Source organism: Athene noctua, chromosome Z (genome assembly GCF_965140245.1).
Source record: "Athene noctua chromosome Z, bAthNoc1.hap1.1, whole genome shotgun sequence".
Lineage (NCBI taxonomy): Eukaryota > Metazoa > Chordata > Aves > Strigiformes > Strigidae > Athene > Athene noctua.
The window spans coordinates 71,919,748-71,944,537 of record NC_134077.1 but is presented as its reverse complement, the minus strand read 5'-3'; the positions used below and the strand labels follow the sequence as shown (position 1 = coordinate 71,944,537).

At 40.3% G+C, this 24,790-nt stretch overlaps 1 protein-coding gene across 1 annotated transcript; it reads left to right on the top strand.

Annotated features, from left to right (window-relative positions):
* The first annotated feature begins 20,907 nt into the window (after positions 1 to 20,907).
* On the top strand, positions 20,908 to 22,619 carry TMEM252 (transmembrane protein 252). Its single transcript, XM_074932715.1, has 2 exons — positions 20,908 to 21,185; positions 22,262 to 22,619. The coding sequence occupies exons 1-2, from the start codon at positions 20,908 to 20,910 to the stop codon at positions 22,617 to 22,619; spliced, it is 636 nt and encodes a 211-aa protein (XP_074788816.1).
* Positions 22,620 to 24,790: the final 2,171 nt, after the last annotated feature.

The window sequence follows — 24,790 nt, the reverse complement described above, 5'->3', positions numbered from 1 at the left end:
TCTTCTAGTCTGACCATCCCCAGGAAAAAAAAAAAAAAAAAAAATGAACAGCAACAAATGTTCTTTGAAAAGAGTGTGTTTCACTCAGTGATAATACGTGAATGACAGGATATATCAGAATTAAAATTGGGATGTGAAAGTGAAGACTCATTGGACAGGGGGACCCATGCTGAGCGCGTCTGTACTGGAATGGCCCCATCCCTATCACTTGTGGTACATAACGAACTTGAGGAAGTATAAAAATACAACCTCCCTCCTTTTGTCACTGCAGAGTTGAGACGCAGGGAAGTAGCGGGCTTGTCACAGTCACAGAAATCTGGACAGTTCTCAGCTCTGGTCTGTGCTCAGAAACACCTTTGAGGTGCTTTTGCGCTGTTTTATGAGAATCAGGCAGATCTCATGTGACACCTGCTCCCAAGCCCTCTGAACCAGTGGAAACAAGGAGGCAGAAATACAACTGTCTCCATAAGGGGTCATTGTGAAGTGAGCAGATGACTCAGGAAAGTGAAGGGAAAGTGAAAAAAGGAAGAAATACATAAGTGGGAAGAAGAGGGAGGGAGGTGAGAGACAAATGCAAGGATAAGGGACCTTAACAAAACAGGTAAGGAGAAAACCACCACCTTCTAAATGTAGTAACCCTTACAACTATCTCACAAAATGCATAATAAACAATCCTGACACATAGCAAGGACTACTTTTTTACAGAGGATGTTTACAGCCTTCAGTAAAACACATGTCAGCTGGCTTGTGATCTACGGCCTGCTCCTTTCAACAGGAGTTGGGTACCTGACTTACCTGCAGAGCAGTTTTAACAGGAGGTGTAAGGGAGCATCTGTATGCATGTTGGTGTGATTGCAGTTGTGAATTCCTGCAGGTTAGCTCAGGACACCTGGTGTCTTCATCTTAACAGTTCCACACTTCTATTATTCACTAGAAATGCTACCAAACCCAAGGCAACATGCTGATAGCATGGCTTGTCTTACTCATAGTCAACAATGGACTTATAGAAATCAGTTTTTATGATAATCTAAAAAACATAAAGAGGAGGCTATTGGAAGAATGTGAGAAGTGCCATACCTCTGCACTGACTCATGGATGGTGGCAAATGCCCTGTGTGGGTGATTACACAGTGGAAGCGGAGCAACTGGCAGTGCAGAGGCAAACCCATCTGGGCTGCTGAATTATGGCAAGATATTGCTGCTCGGGTAGAGAATCTGGTTGTGAAAGTACACCATGTAGACACTCATGTACCCAAGAGCCGGGCCACTGAAGAACATCAGGACAACCAACAGGCGGATCAGGCTGCCAAGATTAAGGTGGCTCAAGCAGATCTGGACTGGCAACATAAGGGTGAACAATTTCTGTCTCCCTGGACCCATGACTCCTCAGGCCATCAGGGAAGAGATGCGACATACAGATGGGCTCGTGACCGAGGGATGGACTAACCATGGATGCTATTGCACAGGTAATCCAGGTATGTGAGACATGTGCTACGATCAAGCAAGCCAAACGGTTAAAGCCCATTTGGTATGGAGGATGATGGTCAAAATATAACTATGGGGAGGCCTGGCAGATTGATTATATCACGCTCCCACAAACTCAGCAAGGCAAACACTATGTGCTTACAATGGTGGAAGCAGCCACTGGATGGTTGGAAACTCATGCCGTGTCCCATGGCACTGCCTGGAGCACCATTGTAGGCCTTGAGGAGAAAGTCTAATGGCCGCATGGCACGCCAGAAAGGATTGAGTCAGATAATGGGACACACTTCCAAAACAACCTCATAGACACCTGGGCCAAAGAACATGGCATGGAGTGGATATATCACATTCCCTACCATGCACCAGCCTCTGGGAAAATTGAGAGATACAACGAGTAGCTAAATAGAAACTACACTGAGAGCAATGGGTGGTGGAACTTTCAAACACTGGGATGTGCATTTAGCAAAAGCCACCTGGTTAGTCAGTCCCAGATGACGTGCCAAGCAAGCTGGCCCTGCTCAATCTAACCTCCTACATTCTGGGTTAGGGATGAAGCCCCCGTAGTGAGCATTAGGAATGTGTTGGGAAAGACTGTCTGGGTTACTCCTGCAATGGGTAAAGGTAAACCCGTGTGTGGGATTACTTTTGCCCAAGGACCTGAGTGCACTTGGTGGGTGATGCAGAAGGATGGAGAGGTCTGATGTGTGCCTCAGGGAGATTTGATTTTAGGTGAGAATAGCCAATGAACTGGACTATCAAATAACCCTGTTATTGCAATTGGTGCCTCACAAAATCCCTGTGCCACATCCAAAGCCTCCTGCTCCACTGACTGAGCCAACTCTGCCTCATTCCTCAGCCTTATAGACTGTCATAACAGATGGAACCCAAAGTTATGGACTAAATGAACTCAGAAAACATTGTGAAAGGATGGCCCATAGACTAAGGGAATGATATCTGTGAGACCTGGGAAAAAAAAGGTGTGGTTATTCCTTAAGATGTATTTGTAAACCTGAGCATAACGTCAATGGTATGGAATAAAGGGTAGAGACTGTCCTGGTTTCGACCAGGATGGATTTAATTTTCATTGGAGTATTTCATACTATATGATGTTATGCCCAGGGATTTAGGTGGGTGGGCTCTCTCCCCCTCACTCTCTCTCACAAGTCGGGCTGTGTTGTTGCTGTGGGGGTGGTAGCCACGCTCAGTAAGACATTGTTGCATTTTACCCGTTTCTTTTTGGACTCACTATTGTTACTGTTGTTCTCTTGTTATATTTAGTAAATTCTTTCTTTTTTTTCAACCTACAAATTATCTTCTTTTTGTCCCTCCCCTATTTCACCAGAGCAGGGAGGGGGAGGTGAATGGCTGGCCATGTGGCGTCTGGCTGCTGGCTGAGTTCAAACCTCCACAGCATGTGATTCTCTAATTTATTCACATTCTTCATATTTCCAGAATGAGGAGAAATAGAAAAGCAATTTCTAAAAACTCCCAAATTTGTCACTTGGTTGTGATTTCAAAATCTAGACTATTTGGTGGACCTTTAGTTCTGAGAGTGTCCTGTGGGCTTTAGCTCTTCACTTTAATTTTGTAATTCACACAATATATTGAACAGTTGTTTTATGTAATTGGCTGTGATGATGACAAGCTTATCTGCTGAGATTAAACAACTTATTTGTTTTAATGCATTTTGTATTTGAGTTAGTTTGATGTATTATTGATGTAAATACATGACACTGTATTTAAGTGTTGTGGTCTGATCTCTTTCCACTGTGGATGGAGGCTTGCAAACATGTCCATATCCTTGCTCTCAAAGTTGACCCTACATCAAAACAGGATTTTAGAGAACACTGATTCACAGAACCTAAGCAGTTACTGGATTACAGCAATCTTCTGCAGGTATGCTTTAGATAGTAAAGATAGATCCTGATCTGGTCTTCTTCAATGAACAAAATTATTGACCGATGCCATGACTTAGGGGAGTGAAATAGTCTTAAAAAGCTGATACTTAGTACAATCTTATGCCCTTCCTTCCTCCTGCCAAATCTAAGATCCATATACGAATCTTCCAGTTTATGTGCAGACATTTTACATTTAAGGATAACAAGTAATTTCGAAGAGCTCTTGTTTTCCTTTTAAAAACACTGATGTTTCTTTTCAGCAAAATATTATCATTTGTTGAACATCTGAAGAAAAATAGCAGAGTTAAAATGCTGCTTATCAGAAAAGAAGTCTTCACACATTGAAGTGTTTTGTACCTGAGAATTCAAAATAAAAGTTTCCAAGAACCAAACCCTGTAAAGATCATAGGCGTACTTCCTTGTGAGAACATGTTCTCTGTCATGATTTTCATTACATTGACAATTTGTAGATTGTCTTTGCTGGCCTCAGCATTTTCAGAGGAAATGATCCAGAAGGAAGTCAGAAAATGAGATTAAATTAATCTGAAGGCAAAGCAGACGAAGGAGCTACTGGGGGATAAATCAAGAACAGGAGACCATACCAACTTTTGCTAAGATGCAGAGTCAAGGGTTAGGGATAAAGGGAAGCAGCATTCCCTCTTTCAGTAAGTTTGAACAGGACCTGTAGAGTCCAGGAAAATTAATTGCAAGCAGACAAGATGAAGTCAACTAGAAAGATGGAAAACAGTGAAAAATGTTGAAAAAATACAAATACTGGATACTCTCTCCCTCTAAAATATAGCTATCTTAACTGAGCAAATAACGTACTGTAAAGGAGGGATAGTCTGCAATATTTCCAAAGTGAAGTGTTGTCTAATAAACTAGCTGATCAGCTAAAAAAAATAAACAGTTTTACACATACTACTTGATGGAATGGTTACACAACATATTGTAACATGTCTAAGATTTGTTTAAATGATTCAGCTAATGAAGGTGGACAGCAGTGTCTTACATTATGAGATTTCAAACAAATGAAATGTGGCATTCTGTGAGTGTCATAAATTTGGAAAAATATTGCCAGCTACCTTTCTGCACCAATAAGCATCAGTCCTCATGACAAGATCCTTATGCTAAATGATAGTGTGCTTTTAGAGAAGAGTTTGCTGCTACAAAGGTGAGCAGTATGAGTTCAATATCTTGTTGTATATTGTGGTTGCCATGATAAATAATGGCAATTATGTTTGAAGTTCTACTAGATACTAGATTGCTGCTTTCTAGGTAATGCCAAAGAAAGGAAGGACTTAGATCAGAAGGCTCCTTGCAGAAGTCACCTAATCAAGGCTTCTTTTCCAGCCAGGGTTAACTGCAAAGTTCAGTCAAGTTGCCAAATTTTGAAAATCTGAAAGACTGGAGATTGCACAATCTCTCCCAGAGTTGCACCACTCCCATGCTTCCTTATTGTAACTTTTACCTATTTGCTTTTTTTTCCCCTACTGTTTCACTTCTGAGAAAAGTTTGGCTCTTTTTTCTCAGTAAGCTCCCTTCAGGTGATGGAAGTCTCCTTTAGTTTCCCCACTCCATCCTGCTTTCACTGCGCTGAACGAGCACTCGTCCTCTAGCTTTTTCTCATACTTCATGTGCTATGACTACAGCTATTTGAGTCATCCTTACCTAGACTTATTCAACTTTATTAGTATCTTCTCTATAGTGGAGAGATAAAATTGTACACTTTATTGCTGTTGGAACTTTGCTGGTTTCAAGTAACAGTGCAGCCGCAATAAAGAAAGAAGCTGTCTTTGCAAAGAGGATTGGGTAAGAGGCAGGAAAACCTGGGAGAAAATGGTGACAAAGAACAGGGGGAAAGAAGAAAATTATTGAGAATGAGAGGTAGGAAGTAGCACTTCTGTCTGAGGAATAAAAAACCCTACCCAGAATGTAGGTATGAACTGTTTCTCCTGTGGGTATATAACCAACAAGTACACTGACACCAAAAGGTCAAATCCTGCCCTTTATCATGCGCCAGCTGCCCATTTCTAGCTGCTCCTTCAGGTCCAGGAGCCAAACAGCTGCAAGCTGAACTGGATCAGCAGAAAGAGGATGGAAATAATAGTTTCCTTTTCTGTTTCACACTGTGGCCATTTGAACGTGAATGCTGGATCAAATGGAAGAGGAGGGAAAAAGGAACTGAGAAGGTCACAGGTCAGTGGCTGTGAGCTCAGAGGAAGCCAGATAATCCCTTGGGTAGCGGTTAATGCTATCTGAAGATTTATAGCATTAATGTGGAAGCTAAATTACTTCTGCACAATGTTTAATAGGAACTGAGGAGAAAATGCAGAGGCCTTAAATTCTGTTTCTCCTTCAAGGTCAGACTATTGAAGGTTTTAAAGGATACACATCCCTGAAAAATCCAGGGGCTGATTCACAGAATCACAGAATCATCAAGGTTGGAAAAGACCTTGAAGATCACCCAGTCCAACCATTAACCTAACACTGACAGTTCCCACCTACAGCATATCCTTAAGCTCTAAATTGACCCTACTCTTGAACACCTCCAGGGATGGGGACTCCACCACCACCCTGGGCAGCCCATTCCAACGCCCAACAACCCCTTCTGGAAAGAAATGCTTCCTAATATCCAGTCTAAACCTTCCCCGGGGCAACTTGAGGCCATTCCCTCTTGTCCTGTCACTTGTTACTTGGTTCAAGAGACTCATCCCCAGCTCTCTGCACCCTCCTCTCAGGGAGCTGTAGAGGGCGATGAGGTCTCCCCTCAGCCTCCTCTTCTCCAGACTAAACCCCCCCAGTTCCCTCAGCTGCTCCTCGTACGACCTGTGCTCCAGACCCTGCACCAGCTCCGTTGCCCTTCTCTGGACACGCTTGAGTTATTCAATGTCCTTTTTGGAGTGAAGGGCCCAAAACTGAACACAGGAATCGAGGTGCGGCCTCCCCAGTGCCAGTACAGGGGTCAGATCCCTTCCCTGTCCCTGCTGGCCACGCTGTTGCTGACACAAGCCAGGATGCCATTGGCCTTCTTGGCCCCCTGGGCACACTGCTGAATTCTGGACAGAAGAACCAGTCCTGGCTACATGCAGTAAGGAAAATATAAAGAAAGTGCTCAACAGCTTCACTTTGAAAGGAGAAACCTCTGAAGTTGTACTTTTAATAGCTTTGGTGTGCTTCAGACAAATGAATAGATTCAGTGATTGGGACATGATAGTAAAGGCAATAGATATCATGAGTGTGGGACCGTCCTACTTATAAGACCTAGCATGGATCAGGTGGATAGAATCAATGATCAGTGATGGACACGGATGCCAGCTGGGCTTGTTATCTGGGAAGAGGGAGCTGGGAAGACAGCTCCTAAGAAGTTAGCTGGGAAAATGAAGCATTACCCATAGCCTGAGGTATCCTACAGGTGTACGGCTACAGTCTTACACTTTTTCTTTTGCCAGAGAAAAAATAATCAACCACAGAAGTTAATGAAAAGGCTGACACAATGTATTAGAACCAGGTTCACCTTAAACTCTGCAGGTAAAATACCTCTGAAAAGCCTTTCATGCCTTCCTGCTTTGGAGGCAACATGCTGGGAAGGAAAAAGCAAGACAGACTTTTTTTTCTCTCAAAGACAACAGGGTTGTTTTAGTTAGAGTATTTTATATGAACTGTGGTTCAGGTTCATCTGTTAATATCGATAAGTGAACTTCATAATCTTCGTTTTATGAAGCTTGCTTATGCAAAGTGTTATGGGGATACAGGACAGGGAAACTAGTCACTGCGGATGTGCATTCACTGGCATTTAGCCCCTTTCTATTAATCTATTTTAATAGCTGTTACATTTTTTTCCCTCCTGATTACGAAGTGAATCAAAAAATTCCCTCTTCTAAGCCTACTCATTTCCAGGCTAAGTTTCTTCCTGGCTATTTTGAATACTTTTTTCCTTGTACTTCCATTGCTAATAATTTTAATAGGGGTTTTTTTACCCCTTGGTATTCACTTGTTGATGTGTTTGTAGACAAAACCCATAGTCTCTCAGATTTCATTTTGACAAGTACAACATGTCCAGCACTTTCAGTTGCTTCCTGAAGCCACTGTACAACAGGCTGTTGATTCACCTCTTTAATTAATAGTGCTTCTGTGCATCTGCTGTAGGCTCAAAGGATCCTCAACCAGGATAACATAAGCTGCGCATGGCATCATTGCCTTTGAGTGTGGATATTAATACTTCTCTATCCCTGCAGAAGAGATTTTCCCTGATGCCTCCTATGATTGTATATGTCTGTATTACGGCTGCATCACTGAGCCCTGCTTGTCATCAGCAGTACTGCAGATTTATTCCCTCCCCTCTTGTGAAGCCATAAGTGTTCTCTGTGAAGTGTTTATCCTTCTCTGTGTAGCCCTGTTGTTTCCTAAGAACTTGAGTCAGTTCAGTACAACATATATTATCTGCCTCTTCTGCTCCTTTCTAAGAACATATTTAATACTGTTTGCACTTCAGTTCTTCTTAAGTCATAAATTCAAAGTGGATTTGCTGTTTGACTCATCCAGACTTTGCTTTTGTTGGGCTTTATTCCCGTTTTTTTCCAATTTTTTGATAACTTGCTACTTTTTTCTGTGCCTTGCCTTCCTTGTATTTTCAATCAAAAGCAGTAGCTTTCTTTGCTTCTTTTTGAGTGTCATTGTATCATCCACCAGATTAGCATTGAATCTGTCCAAAACAAAAATCTGTGTTACACCCTATGGTCTCATGAGCACTCTGACTCCAGCATCGCCACCAGCTCAACTGAGGGTTTCTAGTATTAGCCCCATGAGGTCTACTGTTTAAAATCTCCCTAAACTTTATACCTCAAAGGATAAACGTGACCTTTGCTACCTTTTTCTCCTGTGGCTATAGATCCCAGCAAGGGGTAAGCAGTGAGGTGCTGAACCACAAGCACAGTTTCTTCCTCCTCTATGAAACCATCAAGGCCAAACTGATAGCAGCTGGAGTGGTTGATGTATTTGGATCTCCACACTGTTGCAGATGAGGTTGTATTTTAGGTATGTATAGATCAATCTGCATCATCTCCTTGACCAGAAATAGTGTTCACTCTGCTCCCCCACATGTGATGGAAGAGCTCAGCCAATGACTTCAAAAGACGCCCATTCCTGTCCTGCAGACCATTGGTGACCATCCTAACAGATGTCTCTTCTGAGGTGGGAAGTGCTCATTAGTCTACTCTAAGTTGAAGGCTGGTGATCTACAAAGGAGGCAGAGTTTGGAGGTGCATTCTGTGATGTTGGAGATGCTCCTGTATCACATATGGGAGGGAATCTTCAAATCATGACACCATGCTGATACAGTGTTCCATATCAGCCTGAAAGGAGAATGGAAATCCTTCCTAGGGGTGTGAAGTTAGCCAGCTTTTGCAATTGGACTCTCAGCCTCTGCATGCATCTGCTTGTGGTGCATTTCAGATCCTGCAGTCCTAACAGACATTTCTTCTTCAGTCACCCGGGAGATATCAGTCTCCTGCACTTAATTTTCCCATACAACAGCCACCGAGATGTAGGCCTCCTTGATTCGTGCAGTGTTGTGTAGGTACTGCCTGCCAGTATCAGCAGTTCTGGCTTCTCAGCTGAAAACTGAAGAGCACTAGGACTCTGCTGTTCTGTGATGTTCCTAGGTCCACCCACCAAAATGCAGACCTTCATCTCTAAACTGCCTGTCTGGACTCTCCATGTTACTCTGGCCTCTTTTTTTGCTGAATATATCTGACAAATTTTCCATCAGGCATGCCTGTTCATTTGCACAAAACTGTGAAAACTTTACACAGTGCAAGCTTTATACATGCTACAGGCTGTAGCTTTTTTCTCCATGTTTCCCCAGCCACTGAATAATTGTGCTAGTTGCTGCTTAGGCCACTGTACTTATCTCCTTTTTCTTGTAATTTCCACCTCATTTGCTTTGGCAAATAACATATGCTGTAAATGCTGAAAGCCTGCTACTTTATAAACCCGACTTCATGAATGATGGACTGTTGAGGCTTCCTCGAGTTCTGAATAACTCGTTCAGTTCAAATCAGAGACAGGTAAACCACTGCAAACAGACAGCCATACCAAAGCACATGCTGCAGTTACAGAAACAGATACGTCATTTCTGATACCAGATTCACTCCTGAAAATAATTATTATTATTATTTGAAGTCTTTGCTACCTGAGACTATTTGTTGGTTTTGTGTAAAACTCTGTCACAGGGTGTTTCCTCTAATCTATAACAGGGCTTTTGCATCCTTCCCACTTAAAATTCTGAAAAGTTACACCAATTACAATTAAACTCTAACAACCTGTTAGTATTCTGTATTTGACTTTAGAACTTAGCCAGCCTACTGTAATGACGTCAAATAAGAAGAGTTTCAGGAGGTTCAATCTAATTACATTATAATATTTAACTATATTTGAAAGCAAATGGGAACTCTTGTTTTAATATTAAACCTTCCAGCACAGACAAACAGCTAGAGCTGTAAGCTTTTCGTGCCTTTTTAGAACCAGAGCTATCAGCAGTTCCTTCAAAGTTCACTTCTAGTCTGCTTTTGACAAAACTGATGAAGCAAGCCTGAAGACCTGACTTTGCTCTGCTGCCAATGAAAATAGGCATCAGTGCCAACAGGACTGTGCTTCAGTGCCTTCCTCACCATAGAACTAAAGATAGATTAAACAAGTGCCCAGTGTGGTCTTCACTTTTCCTAGAAGAGGGCAGCACAGCTCAAATGAGCAATGTCTTTGCATGCTTATTCGAGCCTTGTTTGGAAGTATCTATAGAAGGTGTGTAGCAAACAGTTGGTAAAGATCAAAATGGAAATGACCACCCTACATCCCCTGTAATTCACACTGCACAGTCAGACAGTCATCCTGTTTTACCTATGGCTATAATTCTTATGCCTAGGTAAACAGATAGCAAAGCCTCTTTTTTTTATTGGTGATTGTTTTGCTCCTTAAAAGCTTTCAATTTCACTGTACAAGTGACAATTTTTAACCCTTAATTTTACAGAAAGAACCATAATGTCTGATTTTATAGGAACGCATATGCTGTTTATAGATTACCCAGACTCTTGGATATCATTTGAGATGTGATATTTTTAAGGATGCGAGTATGAAACAAATAAGGTATGCCTGTATTTTCACCAATGGACCCTTCCTTTATAACCTCTTGCAGACAGAAGAACAACATCTACTGATACCTTTTTTGACACAGGGAGCTAGCATTCATTTTTGAGAGAGAGAAATCAAAAGGGAAGCCATCACATCTGCTGCAAATCCCTCATGTTCATTTCAATTATATTGAAAAATATACAAGTTCTGATATTAACAGTCTGATAGTTCAAAAGTAATTTCACATTCATTAGGGAACTGTGCCATTTTGTATGTGATTTTTTTCTTTCTAACCAGTTCACAGCATCACTGTAAACTGAGAGCGGGTGACTCTCTATTGAGAGGCACTGGGACACTCATCTGCTGGCCTGAAAAGGAGTCACGAGAGGTATGCTGCCTTCTGGAAGCTGAAGTTCGAGATGCTGCTGAGAGGGTGCCACAACTTGTCAAGAGTACAGACTACTATCCAATGCTACTCTTTCATGTAGGCATGAATGACACCACAAGCCAGAACCTGGTCAGAATCAAGAAAGACTACAAAGCCCTAAGGGTGCAAACAAAAAGCTTTAGTGCCCGAGTTATTTTTTCTTCCATTTTACCAGTTAGAGGAAAGGATGCAGCCAGAAATAGACATATAATGCAAATCAATTTCTGGTTTTGTGGCTGGGGCCATCGTGAGGGCACTGACTTTTATGATAATGGGACATTCTTCCATGACTATAGCCTGCTAGGATGGATGGGATCCTCCTGTCTGGAAAAGGCAAGGGAATCTTTGGCAGTAGCTAGCCAATTTGGTGAGGTGGGCTTTAAACTAAAGGACTCAGGGGGTGGGGTCCAAAGTGGCAACCCTCACACCATTGCAACCAGCTGTGGAATAAGCCAGGCCAACCAGATCAAAGACAAACATTCCTCAGCTGCCTCCCAAGACAGGAACCCAAAAACCAACCAACTCAAGTGTATGTATACTAATGCATGCAGCCTGGGGATCAGACAGGAGGAACAGGGGCTCCATGCCGTCAGAACAGGAACAACTAAAATGTGGTGGAACAACTCACATGACTGGAAGATCATGATGGATGGCTATAGGCTGTTTTGTAAAGACAGGGAGGAAAGAAGAGGTGGAGGGGTTGAGCTCTATGTTAAGGAGAATTCTGAATGTATAGTAGTCAACTATGGCGATTGTGGAAGCTCTATTGAATGCCTCTGGGTCAAGATCAGAAGGGTCTGTCTCCAAAGCGGACCTAACAGTGGGCATCTCCTACTGACCTCCAAACCAAGAGAATAAGGCCAACAAAAAAATATTTGGGTCACTTGGACAAGCTTTGGGTCAACAGAACCTGGTTCTTATGGGTGACTTCAACTACCCAGACATTGTTGGAAGAACAATACAGCAGATCACATGTCATCCATCAAGTTCCTGGAATGCACAGAGGATTGTTTCCTCATACAAATGTTAGTTGTGCCAACCAGGAATGAGGCACTGCTAACCTGCAGTGAACTGCTGTAGAAAACCTGTTTTGTAATATCTTGCTTAGTGATATAGTCTTGGCTGCAGTGATCACAGTATTGCGGAGTTTGGGATCCTGCTGGGCATGCTGAAGGTTAGTACTAAGACAAAGTTTTTAGCTTTTAGAAGAACAAAATTGACCTTGCTCAAAGCTCAGCTGGGAGGGAAGCTTTCCATTGAGGATAAATGATCTAGAAAGTGCTTGCAGTTTTTCAAGAAAGCTCTCCTGTAAGCACAAAAACAGTTCATCCCCTTTAAAGGTAAGGGAAGTAGGTGGAGGAAAAGACCCTTCCAGCTTAACTGAGAGCTTCTGAGTCTGCTCAAAACCAAAAAAAAGAAGCATACCAGAGATGGAAAAGTGGACAAATACCCACTGAGAACTACAAGGGCATTGCCAGGGCATGCAGCAAAAGCTCAGCTCAAATTTAAATTGGCCAGAGATGTCATTAATAACAAGAAAGAGTTCTTCAGGTATGTAATCAATAAGCAGAAACAGAATGAAAATATTGGGCCACTGTTAAACATGAGAAGTGAATTAGTCACCAACAGTGCTGAAAAGGCAGAGGTTCTTCACTTCTTCACCTCTGTCTTTACCAGCACTGTTGGACCCCAGGCCTTGAGAACAAAAATGCATGTCAATGCAAACACAAACCCACCATCAGTGAAGGAAGAGTTGGTGTGCAAACTATTACAGGAGCTTGGCCCCTTGTTGCCTAATGATGCTTAATGACCTGGCTCAGGGAAAAACAACACGGTGGCCAAGCCCAGGCCGCTCGGTCCATCTGCACACAGACATCAATGTGATGGATGGCAAATGGCGTTTATTATTGTATAACACCACTTTTTATACCCCGGGTTTATGATGTCACATCCGTCTGCCTGCGTCTTATCTTCCCGTAGAACGCGGTATCTTCCGAGCGCCAGACCCTAACTACCACAGCCCCTACAAACTGATGAGCTCTGATGTTATCCACCTGAAGGTGTTAAGAGAGCTGCCTGATGTCACTGCAAGACCACTCTCCATAATTTTTGAGAAGTCATGGAGATTGGGGGACATCCCAGAAGACTGGAAGAAGGCTGGGCCATCTCGTCTAGACTGTGCTTTTGCCAAGAAAGGTTGCACTAGATGATCTTTGAGGTCTCTTCCAACCTGGTATTCTATTCTGTGCTTGTAAACGATTAAAATGTTATCACAATTGCTGTATTTCATTCTTTTAGTAACTAAACAAAACAATAAAATTTGGAAAGAATACCTGGAAAACATGAATGTGTGAGTTACCAAAAAAGCAAATTGCAATATTAAATATCAATTATGTAAATTTGTAATATTAAATAATTAACACTAAATAATTAATATTAATTAATATCTGTATTAATACTAATATTTGTTGATAACTAATTATTAATATTAATCAAAATCGGCATTATTTATTTATAGCATTAATAGTAACACTCTTATTTAATTTCAAGAATATCATTAATGTTATTAATATTAAGATCACTAATTATTATCGGTTAGCCATTGATATTAATATTAATCTTCGATTAGCCATTGACGTTCGTAGCAGTCATTAATATAAATATTGCTAATTGATATTAACAACATTAATTTTTATTGATTAGCCAGGATATAAATATTAATCGTTGATTAGCCGTTATTATCAACATTTGCCATTAATATTAATTTGCTATATTATTTACTATATTAATTACAATTAAATAACTATCAATAACAATAAATATTAATAAAAATTAGTTAATCAATCAATTAAATTTTGATTAATAATCGATTGTTAGCATTATATATATTAATTCAATTGATTAATGTTATTTGTATTATTAATGTTGATAATGTTTTTAATATTATTAATATTAGCCAATTGATATAGATACCATTGATTATTATTAACTATTAGTCATTAATATTAATGTTATTAAGATTGATATCAATATTGAATGATTACTGTTAAAGGACTATTACATAATTAATAATTAGTATTAATTTTAAATTAATTATAGTATTGAATATTAATTTTGTAAATTTTTTTTGTTACAGCTTAAAATTTCCTCAGTGATGAACTTAGTATCTAACTTCTCCTTACTTTAGGTATTTATTACTTGTTTGACCTGCCGACTCCTGGGGCAGATTACTGTCAACCACTTAGGGAAATTTCCCAATAAAAGTCTCGTAGTTTACAGCTTTCAACAGATTATTTCATCCCTGCTCCTTTCAAGTACTTGTAGAATAAATTGAGCTCAGTTTCCTTTATGCAATTCAATCATTCAATCACAAATAGCAACTAGGCCTTGTAACACCACAATATCTTCAAAACAAATATTAGCCCTGACTCTGTTCACACATCTAGGTTTGCATAGGCATCAACAAATTCACAGGTTGGGAACTGCTCTGTGAAATACAGTTTTGATGTTCATAGTGCTTCTACATACTCTTAACCTCTCTATGCTCTCAAAAGCATTGTCATTAACTCAAGTATGATATGGAGAAGGGACTACATCTGCAGAGCTTAAAACAATCTACCATGCCCTGAAGTGCAAATTTTTAATGAATACTACAATTGCTAAAGAGAGGACCATTGGTAAAACTGCACTGAATTATTGATGATAATGCAGAATAGCTGTTGAGTCATTTATTACCAGCAAATCATGTCAGCTAAGGGTGCTAGAAGGTGAGACAAGAAAAAAAAACCCTGGTTTAAATTCTGAGTTTTCATTTCATTAACAATAACACATTTCAGCCTAGAGCAAAAGAAATAATCTTGAAATTTCTGGTAAATTATTACTTTTTAGTTGCCACAGCACACATGACCTACAACATGATACTATCTTGCATCATGTACTATCATATGATATGCAGCTGGTAGTGCTACATCCCACAGCATTCCATTAATTTATTTTTTTAACTTTCTAAATTTAAAGCTTTCTACTTTTAAAATATATTTGTGTTTCACAACTTTCATTAAAATGTGTATGATACCGCAGATTTATTTTTGAGTAGCATAATTCTAGCAACTGTTTTGTGAGAAAACTGCCTTACAGGTTTCAACAGGATACAGGATAAGCAATAACCTTTCCAAGTCAAATGTAAATTGCAAAACAATTAAAGTCATCAAATCATCCAGTGGAACATCCATTAAGTCCATCTTCAGTCAGACTTCCTAAGAAGTGCTTTCTGTGTGTCTGGACTGCTACCTTTTGACCTTGGTCTGCAGCCAGTCTTACTAGGCAACCTTTACTCCATGTTAGTTATTCCCTTTTCCCACCTGATCCTCATTAGCGGCAACTTTCTTCCTGTTTTGTAAGAGAAACAGGAAAACTGCTCATCCAGTCTGATGCAGTCCAAAAAACTCACTGCCAAAAAAACAGTCTAGCTGCAAAATGGGGAGTTGAAAAAGGCCAAGTGCAACATTACAGAAAAGTGACAGAAAATAAGAAAAACAATGGAACCCTGAAAATTAAACTGCATTACGAGACTATTTCAATTTCTCATCTTCTCTTTCTTTTTCTTTATATACCTACTGTGTGACATGCAGTAGTTTGAAATCAAGTGCTAATTTCAAGGATAAGTTACCCATAGCCTCTCATCATAAGACTTAACTGACCTCTTACAGAAAGTACCAAACTTCTGCAGCTTGCAAATTAAGATCTGCAAATGTGAAACAGCTGGCAGATATATAGCTTCCTATATAAAAATAACTCCTTTATTTCTTCTTTTCCCACAGCACCACAAGTGACTAATCCCTTGTTCCTCAGTCACCCCTCTATCCACAGCTTTCATGCAGCACTGAACAGTCCTTTGTTCACCACACCTTGCAGTCAAAGTGCAAGCGTGCTGCCTCCCGGGGGTTGTGTGTTCTGCCGTTCTGCTGTGGTCTTGCTTGCTTCTCTTGAATTTTTAGAATTGTTTGGGAACTGGCTGTGATAGAAAATTACTTTATTTTTCTGAGGCTGAAGTTTATCATGAAAAACAGTTCTTCCCCCCACATGAGATGTAGACTAGTCACTGGCTTTTGATTCTTCTGGCAGTTATAAAGATTATTTAATCTTTGTAAGTTCTTCATTAAAGATTTTTCAGAATATCCCTTTATATCTCTTTTCATACCATATAAAGGGAGTGTATCTGAATTCTTAAATTTTTTCTCATAGCCGGAATATAATTTCCTGTCCAGCTTTTTCTGTAGCAATTAACTCAGCCCGCATCACCACAAATATGATGTTGTCATGTTCAAGCTATAAAATTAAAACATGCAGATCAATGAGTACAGATCAATAAATAGAAAACAGGAAGTAAAAGTTGCCATCAACAAAATTACTTCAGTAAATATTGTGTAGTAGCAGAAGGACAAGTACTACAGAAGATGTGATTACTTGAACTTTAGATTGCATGAATAATTCAGTATTTCTATTTATGTATGTGGATAGTCTGAAAGATCTGAAACATCAGAAAATCAGAAGAAAAATTATTTTTTAAAGTAAAGCATATTTAACAGGTAGGGAGAAAGTGCAAGTTATACAGGAAAAATGTTACAATTAATTCAGCTGGATCTGTTAGCCTATGGAAAAAACAAATTGCAGAAAGAGCATTCATGAATATTTGAAACAATGAAGCATGAAGCAAAGGTGCTCTTGGAGACAGTCCTGCACTAGCAGGGAGATGACCTGGTGGACTTCATACTAGACAAGACAGATGTAAATTACATGCCTCTTTAAACAGTTTGTTTCACTGTGTTTCTGTCATGTGCTTACACTTTCTGGAAGAGCAGCTGTTGCTGGTGAGTGGGCACCCAGCAACACCAACTCTGCCATAGCTTTGAGGGATCCTGCTGTGCCCCACCTGCCTCTTGTGCCCCCCAGCCTCCACTCTCATCTTCCCTGCACAAACTCACAGCCCCATTACATGGCTTATTCCTCTTGGTCACTGCTTTCTTCTGCCATAACTGGACCACCTCCTTCAAAGACCTGAATTTTTCGCAACTAGTGGCTAAACTAACAGTTTTCTGTGATTCCCCAGTCGCCTGGGAATCCCTTCCCAGGACAAACCTGCACATGCACAGGTGCTAAGTGGCATCTCAGGACAGCATGAATTTGCCCCACTTCATGCCTTCTCCAGTGGAGCAGCTCTTTAAAGGAAGGGATCCTTCCCATGTCAATGTTTGTATGTATGCACGTGTATAGATATGGATCTATGTACTCCGTATGTCCATCCTGGCTCATCCTCAAGGGCTGCTGGAACACACCTTCCAGCAAATGTGCAAGCTCACACCATGGAGGGTTAATGGCTGGTAGGCATCCCCATTAAATCAGCCCACAGCCTGCCTGCAGTGCAGGCATGTGAACTGAGAGCACATGGAAAATGAATTTGTCACACTTGCAGCCAGTTTCAGAGCAGCATAGGCATCACATGGAGTCATGCCTTTACTGCTGGATGACAGTAGCAGAATTCATCTCTATAAGGAGCCTTCATTAAGAAAACAAAAACCCATTAAAGAGTACCACACACAACATGGACTCCCATTTGTCTAAGAAGGAAACACAGTACAGGAGAGCTCACTGTGAGCTCACTGTTTTCCACATCATAAAGATAAAATTTTTGTAGCTCATTACAAAATATGCACATGTAAGTTTCAGAGGAACATATAGAGGATTTTGTTTTCGTATCATAAGGATAAGAAAATTATTTTGCATTTGGTTAAGGTTGCTACTGTTATCCAAAATATGCTAGCCACCTCCCTAGCTGGACTGCATGACTGGAAAACTGTAGCAGTGGTACTGAACAAGCCACAAGCTCATAAGGGAAACTTTGCTGAGAAATTTTAATTCTTAGTCAGCCATGATCAGGAAAGGCAATGTATTTCCCAAAACTATTAGCAAGTTTTCTGTGAGGAGGTAGCCCAAACCACAGAGATCAGCACATAATTATTACCTGCCTCCCCAGCTACATCACATATATAAGGAGGAGAGATTTGCCATGGTACAGGATGCAATCAAGGGTTCAAGACATCTAAGCGGAAAGTGTACGACAGTTTTGTGCATCCAAGGCATCTGGAGATTTGGTGTATTTAAATATGTTTGTGAATTGCTATTGTGTGTAATGATCCTGAGACAGCAGACTGTGATGTCCTCATGCCAGAAAATCATAAAACTATTGACAGCCTAATAAGTTACTGGTAAGGTGATTTTCTTCTTGTCATAATTGAACAAGGTAAATATGGTAAAGGAAACTACATGTGAATGTGAGTTTCAAATGCTGAGATCAGAATAAATAAATAACTGACTTTTGGTAAAGGATAAGGTAGCTTACAAGAAATATGACCTGAAAGAATTTTGAAAGCCTGGCAGAGTGGGAAGCACTCAACTCATACTGCCTGGTTTATCATATCAGCCACAGATTAGCTGGCACCCACTCATGCACTTAACTGTATGTGAAGTGGTGCCACGCTTCCTTGTGCTGTGTAGATGGCTGTAGCCAAGGGCTGAGAGAATAGGACTATTTCAAGTTTGGCAGGGGTTTGCTCTGAAATGAAGATTACCTCAAATCACTCCTTACCCAAATGCCTTCCTTAGGAAGGACAGAAGCTGATCTTGCAGTGTGCTCACTTTTCCTATGACATAAGAGTGACCCACCTTAGAAAAATTCTGTCTAATGCTTATATTGTTTTACAAAATTTGTTCTTGATGTTAACATTCTGAAAGCAAAAGTGAGAAGGACTTTGAAGTCCCTTTGAGAATTGAAGAAGCAGTAATGGGGGTAGGACCTTGAAATAACTATACCTGATCAGAATGTCTGACAGCTTTGTACCAGCAGCTGTTTCCTTATAAATGCTCTGATTTGTTGTAAATGAACATCCACCACATTTGAATAAACACAGGGCAGAAAAATACAGTGCTGGTTGAGCAAACATGAAACACTGTATAAGCTACTGTAAAGCTTCTGTGAGATATAATGTGGTGCAGCTCACACAGGTACAGCCCAGGACAAGGTAAAACAGGACACCCAGTACTTTCAGGGTGCCTGACCAGTCAAAATCAAAACTATCTCATCTAAGTTGAAGATACGAGGCTCAAGCATCCTATTGAAAGTGCCTGTGAAGAGCTTCCCCTTCAGAGCTGCAGGGAATGTCTACAGTAGAAAGAGCTGGCGCCTTCTTCATCCCAACAAATGTGATTCTCTCTTTTTTGTATATATGACCTACAGCATCTAGACCCAAGAAGTATATTTGAAAGTTTTATGGCATTGACTACAGAAGTCCTACAGCTTCCCCAGACTGCAATGAAATAAAGAGTCCACAGTCGCTTGGAAAAAACCTTCTTATACACCATGGCAGAAAATTCTCATGATTCTTACCCATACATAACTTACCTCACTGAATATCTCCCAACAATTCTTGCAATGAACTCATTATTGCAATAAAGATTTGATCCTGAGCCTATTTTTTGAATGGTCCCTTGTTCTGAATTGCTCACTGTGGGCAATGGAGATTTTACAACACACCTAGACAAGGTCTGTTTAATTATTGTCAAAAATATTCAGAAACATAATTAGTAGTGTTCCAAATAAGGTAGAATTTTTAGTTCTGATTATGGAGTTTGCTACGCCCTGGAGAAAACTAGTGGGTATACTCTCCGAGAGAAAATCCATAGGCTAATTCTATGTTTTGCATTGGAGGTTAACAATATTTAGGCCTAAATTTGTTGGTGGCAAGTATTTCTCAATTTCAGATGTCTAATTGCGGGAGAGCTGAGCACGCACATGACCAATGTGATCAAGCAATGCCCATTTATTACCACTAAGAAAGCCCTTTTATAATGTTCTCCCGCACACGTGAGTAACATGCAGTACAAGTCCTCAAGACTGGACAGTTAACTTAGCCCGCGCTTTAAACCTTCTTATGATGGGATAGAAAGTGCCACATCAGCCTTGCCAGGCTTCCTGCCTCGTGTAACTTCCTCTTCCATCCCAACCCCTTCTGGGGGTTGTTTGTCTCGTCGAGTTTCTCCCCCCTCATTCAGGGTCACATCCTTATCACATTCTTGCTTGGCTGAGGCTCTTATCAGTCGTGTTCTCGCACAGGATTGCTCATATGGCCATTCTCTCGCAGAAAGTCCTCTTGAATCCCAACATCTAATTATATCTGGAAAACCAAGTATAGGTGTTCCTGCATAGCTTTAAGCACTGACCCTTTTGAAAATCAGTCAGTAAAAATTGCTGGAAGAGAAAGCAAATAACAGTAAAGGATTCAGAGTGCAATTGAACCTGCAAAGGAGATTTCTTGTATGCCTATGCCTTTTTTTAACATTATACAATCTTGATTAGTTTAATTTAATGAATGAATTTAATATGAAATTAAATGAAATGGACCATTAAAATTGACCATTGAATAATGTGTTAAAGACAGAAGGAGATCAAAATACAAAGAAGAAAATGTGTGATACAGAAAGAAGGATATTTTCCCTTCAAACTTTTAACAGGGGGTTATGAACAGTGTGTTTGTTCTTTGTTGGGGTCTTTTTAAAGACAAACAAATACAGTCTCATTCATAAATTAGCAAAGTATGTAAACCATTGCAAACTGTAGCATACAACAAATGCAAAAGTTCAGTATGCACTCCAGAGATTACAGTGGCCAAGGAATGGTGCAGGAAGTTTTTGTTTCCTTCCATAAAGCAGGTTTAAGTTTATAAATTAATCTCAGAAGATATTATGAGTATCTTGAAGAGTTAATGAGTATCTTAAAACTGCCTGCTTCTCTTAATTGTTCAAAGGCCAATTGATCCTCAAGTGTATAAAATACCAATGCATGAAGATGAGAAGCACAGCCGAGACAGCAAGCAAACAAAGAGCAGACAGGAACCAAGTGCTGTGTCTGCTGGGAAAAATGCTAAAAGGTTTTTTTACCTTCATTCGCCTTTTTGTGCTCTTACTTGGTTTCTCCACTATTTGTTTGGGAGTCCTTTGCGTTTTCACAAGTTCCCCCACATGCAAATGTGGAAATAACAAGCTGGTGTTTTATTGCCTGTTAGCTCTGGGGTTCTTTCTCCTTATTACTGGCATTTTCTGGAGCACTTTCCATGAAGCCTTGAAATACAGGAGCCTCAGCAGCATCCTCATTCAAAATCCCAGCTGTAGAGAGCTACATGTCAGCACCGTAGACAGGTATGTGTTGCAGACTGCTGTCAGTGAATTGGGAGGGAGGGATGCTGTTCTGTAAACATACTATGAGAGGAAAGAAGCCATACAAGGTTTTTACAAATCAAAAAATATGAAGCCACTTTATTATACTTCTGTGTAGACAACTGTAGTCCAAAATTTTATTTACTAGAGCAAGCAGGAAAGTGCAAATAGCAATTTAAGCAAAAAAAATATGCAAGGTAAGATATACAGGAAACATGGCAGGCTGCACAGAGTAGTCCAAAGCCATGAATGGAGGGAGCAGGTGTAACTACACCAACTTCATGGAGCTCCTGGAGCAGCATCATTAGTTCTGTCTCAACAGAATCTTCCAGATATTTGCTGTGGGATATGTGCTCATATTACTTGTTACCAATGCGGTATGCAGAGAGCTTTACCTCCTGATATGGTCCCTGCTGAAGTTTTCTTGTGTAATTGTCCCTGCTATTTCTAAGCAAAGTCTGACACTTTCAGAGAGAGAGAGTTTCTTAAACCAGTTGGCACTAGGCCTGACAAAAGTCTTGAACAGGATCACTGGATACAGATTACTTTTCCCAGACTGTTGTGGAAACCACACAAGAAACAATAACTATGTGTGCTCTAAAAGCACTATAAAAACAACATTCAGCAAATTCTGGTTAGATAGATAAGCAGAAACATGCAAAATGTATTTTAAAACTGGGAAAACAATATCATATAAATATATAACTCACTAACCTACTTCGGACAGTGATCTCTTTCTTCTTCCAAATCAAACTTTTCTTGGGCACTCATAGAAATACTCACAAGCATGAGTGTTTGTATGCTATGGGTGGGAAAGCTCATCTTTTTAGAAAGCTGTGTTTTAATAAAATATTTTGCAGAAAGACACAGGTAATGATCCCAGCTATGCCAGCTGTTTTATATTAATATAGTTCATTGATCTAGACCTACTTGGTTTTCCATTTAAACTTTAAGCCTCACCTAAACTTTGGAAACATGACAGTCAAAGAATCTAACCACACTCTGGGATAAATCACATTTTGTCATGACGTGTGTCTTTTTGGTTTGTTTTTTTTCAGGCCTGACTTCTATCCCCCCTCCTATGAAGACAGCACAGATCCTGAAAAACAGAACTCCCCACTACCAGTTGTCTACACACTAAACCAGCAAGAAGTCATCAATATCCCCCTGCCACCCTATAGCAAAAGCAGTGCAGAGTTCACCAGTGAAACTAGCGAGCAGGAACAGCCACCACCATATGAATTACCTGAGTGGCAGCTACAGCAGCAGCAAACAGCTGACCAAGACTCAGACCCTGGAGCGGAGTTGAATTCTCCTCCATCCATACAAGAAAAGAGTAACAAACAGGATACAGACTGCCAGGGGACCCCAGAAAGAGCAGCTCCTGCCAGAACATCTGAGATAGGCAGTGGGTAGAATCCTGCATTTGTGAAGAGGGGAAAAGTGGAAGAAGACATTTGTCAGTGATCCTTAAGAGTACACCACTTGGGGTGAAACTGCCCAGAAGAAGCACTGGCCATTTATGTGTTTGAGTGGAGATGGAGGGGATATATATGAAGGTGCGCAGTATTTCAAAGCAGAATGAATTTCCATAGAGAGAGAAATAATCAGGCTGTGTATTATAAAAGGCAACATCTCTGGCAATAGGAGTTTCTTATGCCGCAAGATAAATTAAGTATCATGCTGTTATTAATCTTAAGTGTCTTGTGCCTCATAAGGAGTTTCATCTGAAAGTGGTTTTGTAATATTAGTTGACTGGAAACCTATTACCTTTGCTGGGAGTTTGTAAGTTATTTGCTGTAATTGATTATTTTTGTATCATATACCTTTCAAGATATTTGTTTTATTTTGGGGTCCTAATGGCTCATATTTTACTAGTGAATTAACGAATAAATTTTGTATTTAAAACAAACGCCTTCTATTTGCTTATAGGATACAAGGTGCCCATGATTTAGCATAAGCATACAATACAATACACTCCCTAGCTGCTAAACAGACAAACCTGTTTATGCCCACGGCTCCTCAGAGGGAACTAGCAATTGTAGGAGGAAAAACCTTCTCTGACTCTTTTGAGCTGTGTCTAAAAGCAGTTGCTTCCACTGCAGCTTTCTTGAGACTGTGGGAACTAAAAAAAGGGTCCTGTATCCTGTTTCTGATACAAGTGGCCTCATGGTTAGGGAACAAGTACCCGAAAGAGGACAGGCCTGGACTCATCCTTTCTCTGTTACGTATTTTCTTCCTTCCACAAAATCACTGTGGCAAATTTTCATCCAGGCCACTGCCATCTACAATTACAGATTACAAGAAAAATTACATGGAGGTTCACTTAGATTTGGACCTGCAAAACAGATTATAGATGGAGTTTTGTTTTTCATAGAATCTTGAATAATTTGGGTTGGAAGGGACCATTAAAAGTCATCTAGTCCAACCCCCCTGCAATGAGTAGGCACATCTTCAGCTATTTCAGGTTGCTTAGAGCCTTGTCCGACCTGGTCTTGAATGTCTCTAGGATTGGGGCATCTACCAACTCTTTGGGCAAACTGTTCCAGTTTTTGTTGCCAAACCATCAAGACAGAAAAATTATCACGCTTTCCAAATGCACACATGCCCCAGACAACAGCTTTAGCATTATGGCTGCATATACATTAGAAATGCAAGCCATGATGGTGATGGTAACAATGGCTAAAGACAAGGAAGTGATAATCACATTACTATTTTCTTACAAAGAATTTCAGCCTTTAGTGGGAAGGACCTATAAACCTTCAGTTGATGTAATAAGAAAGGAAAGCAGGATAAAATGGGGTGGAGAAACTACATGAAAACAAAAATCAATTCAAGACAAGTTGAGGAAGACTAACGTATTAAAACTATCACAGGCTAAAAAAGAGTCTCCCTGAAAAACATAGAAGCTGGTAGAAGATGCCACCAGAATATAAAGATTTTACAAAGTGACTGAGAAGTAGCACAGCACAGAGGAGAACAGTAAAAGTCAGAGGAACATTACACATTATTTCCAAAACAGCTAAAGTGAGGATCTCCTATACCAGGTGACCTTGTTATGGTCTTACCTCCTAGCACTACCATACCCACACCCTGAAATCCCTTGCTTATTTACTCCTGGGCACCAGATCCTGAAGGCTGTTTGCATTGCACAAAAATTGATGCAGGGATCAATCACATCAAATGAAGCTGATTAACCAGTGAGATGTCCCATGGCAAAATGCTTATCCTGTGCTTTTTTTTTTTTTTTTTTTTTCCTGTGGAAATTTAACTTTTCCACCAGAAAACTTTTAAGGCAAAACCACATGAGTGGGAAATGATTGAGACTACAGGTAGCTCTGAGAACAAGTATTGCAGAAGTACTACTGAAGGTTGCTCTTGGACCAGTTAACTATATGAAATGACATTCAGATTCTTTCCACATAGTTTATGGGCCATCAGAAAGGATTATGGACAATCCTGTCTCCATTTCCCCCAACCTCATGGCAGTTCTGTAGCTCCCTTTTTAGCTCCAGCCTTCTGCAGATGTTTTGAGGTCTCAATGGATCCAGAAACGTGAAACTGAAGACAACTGCCTCTTCAACTTG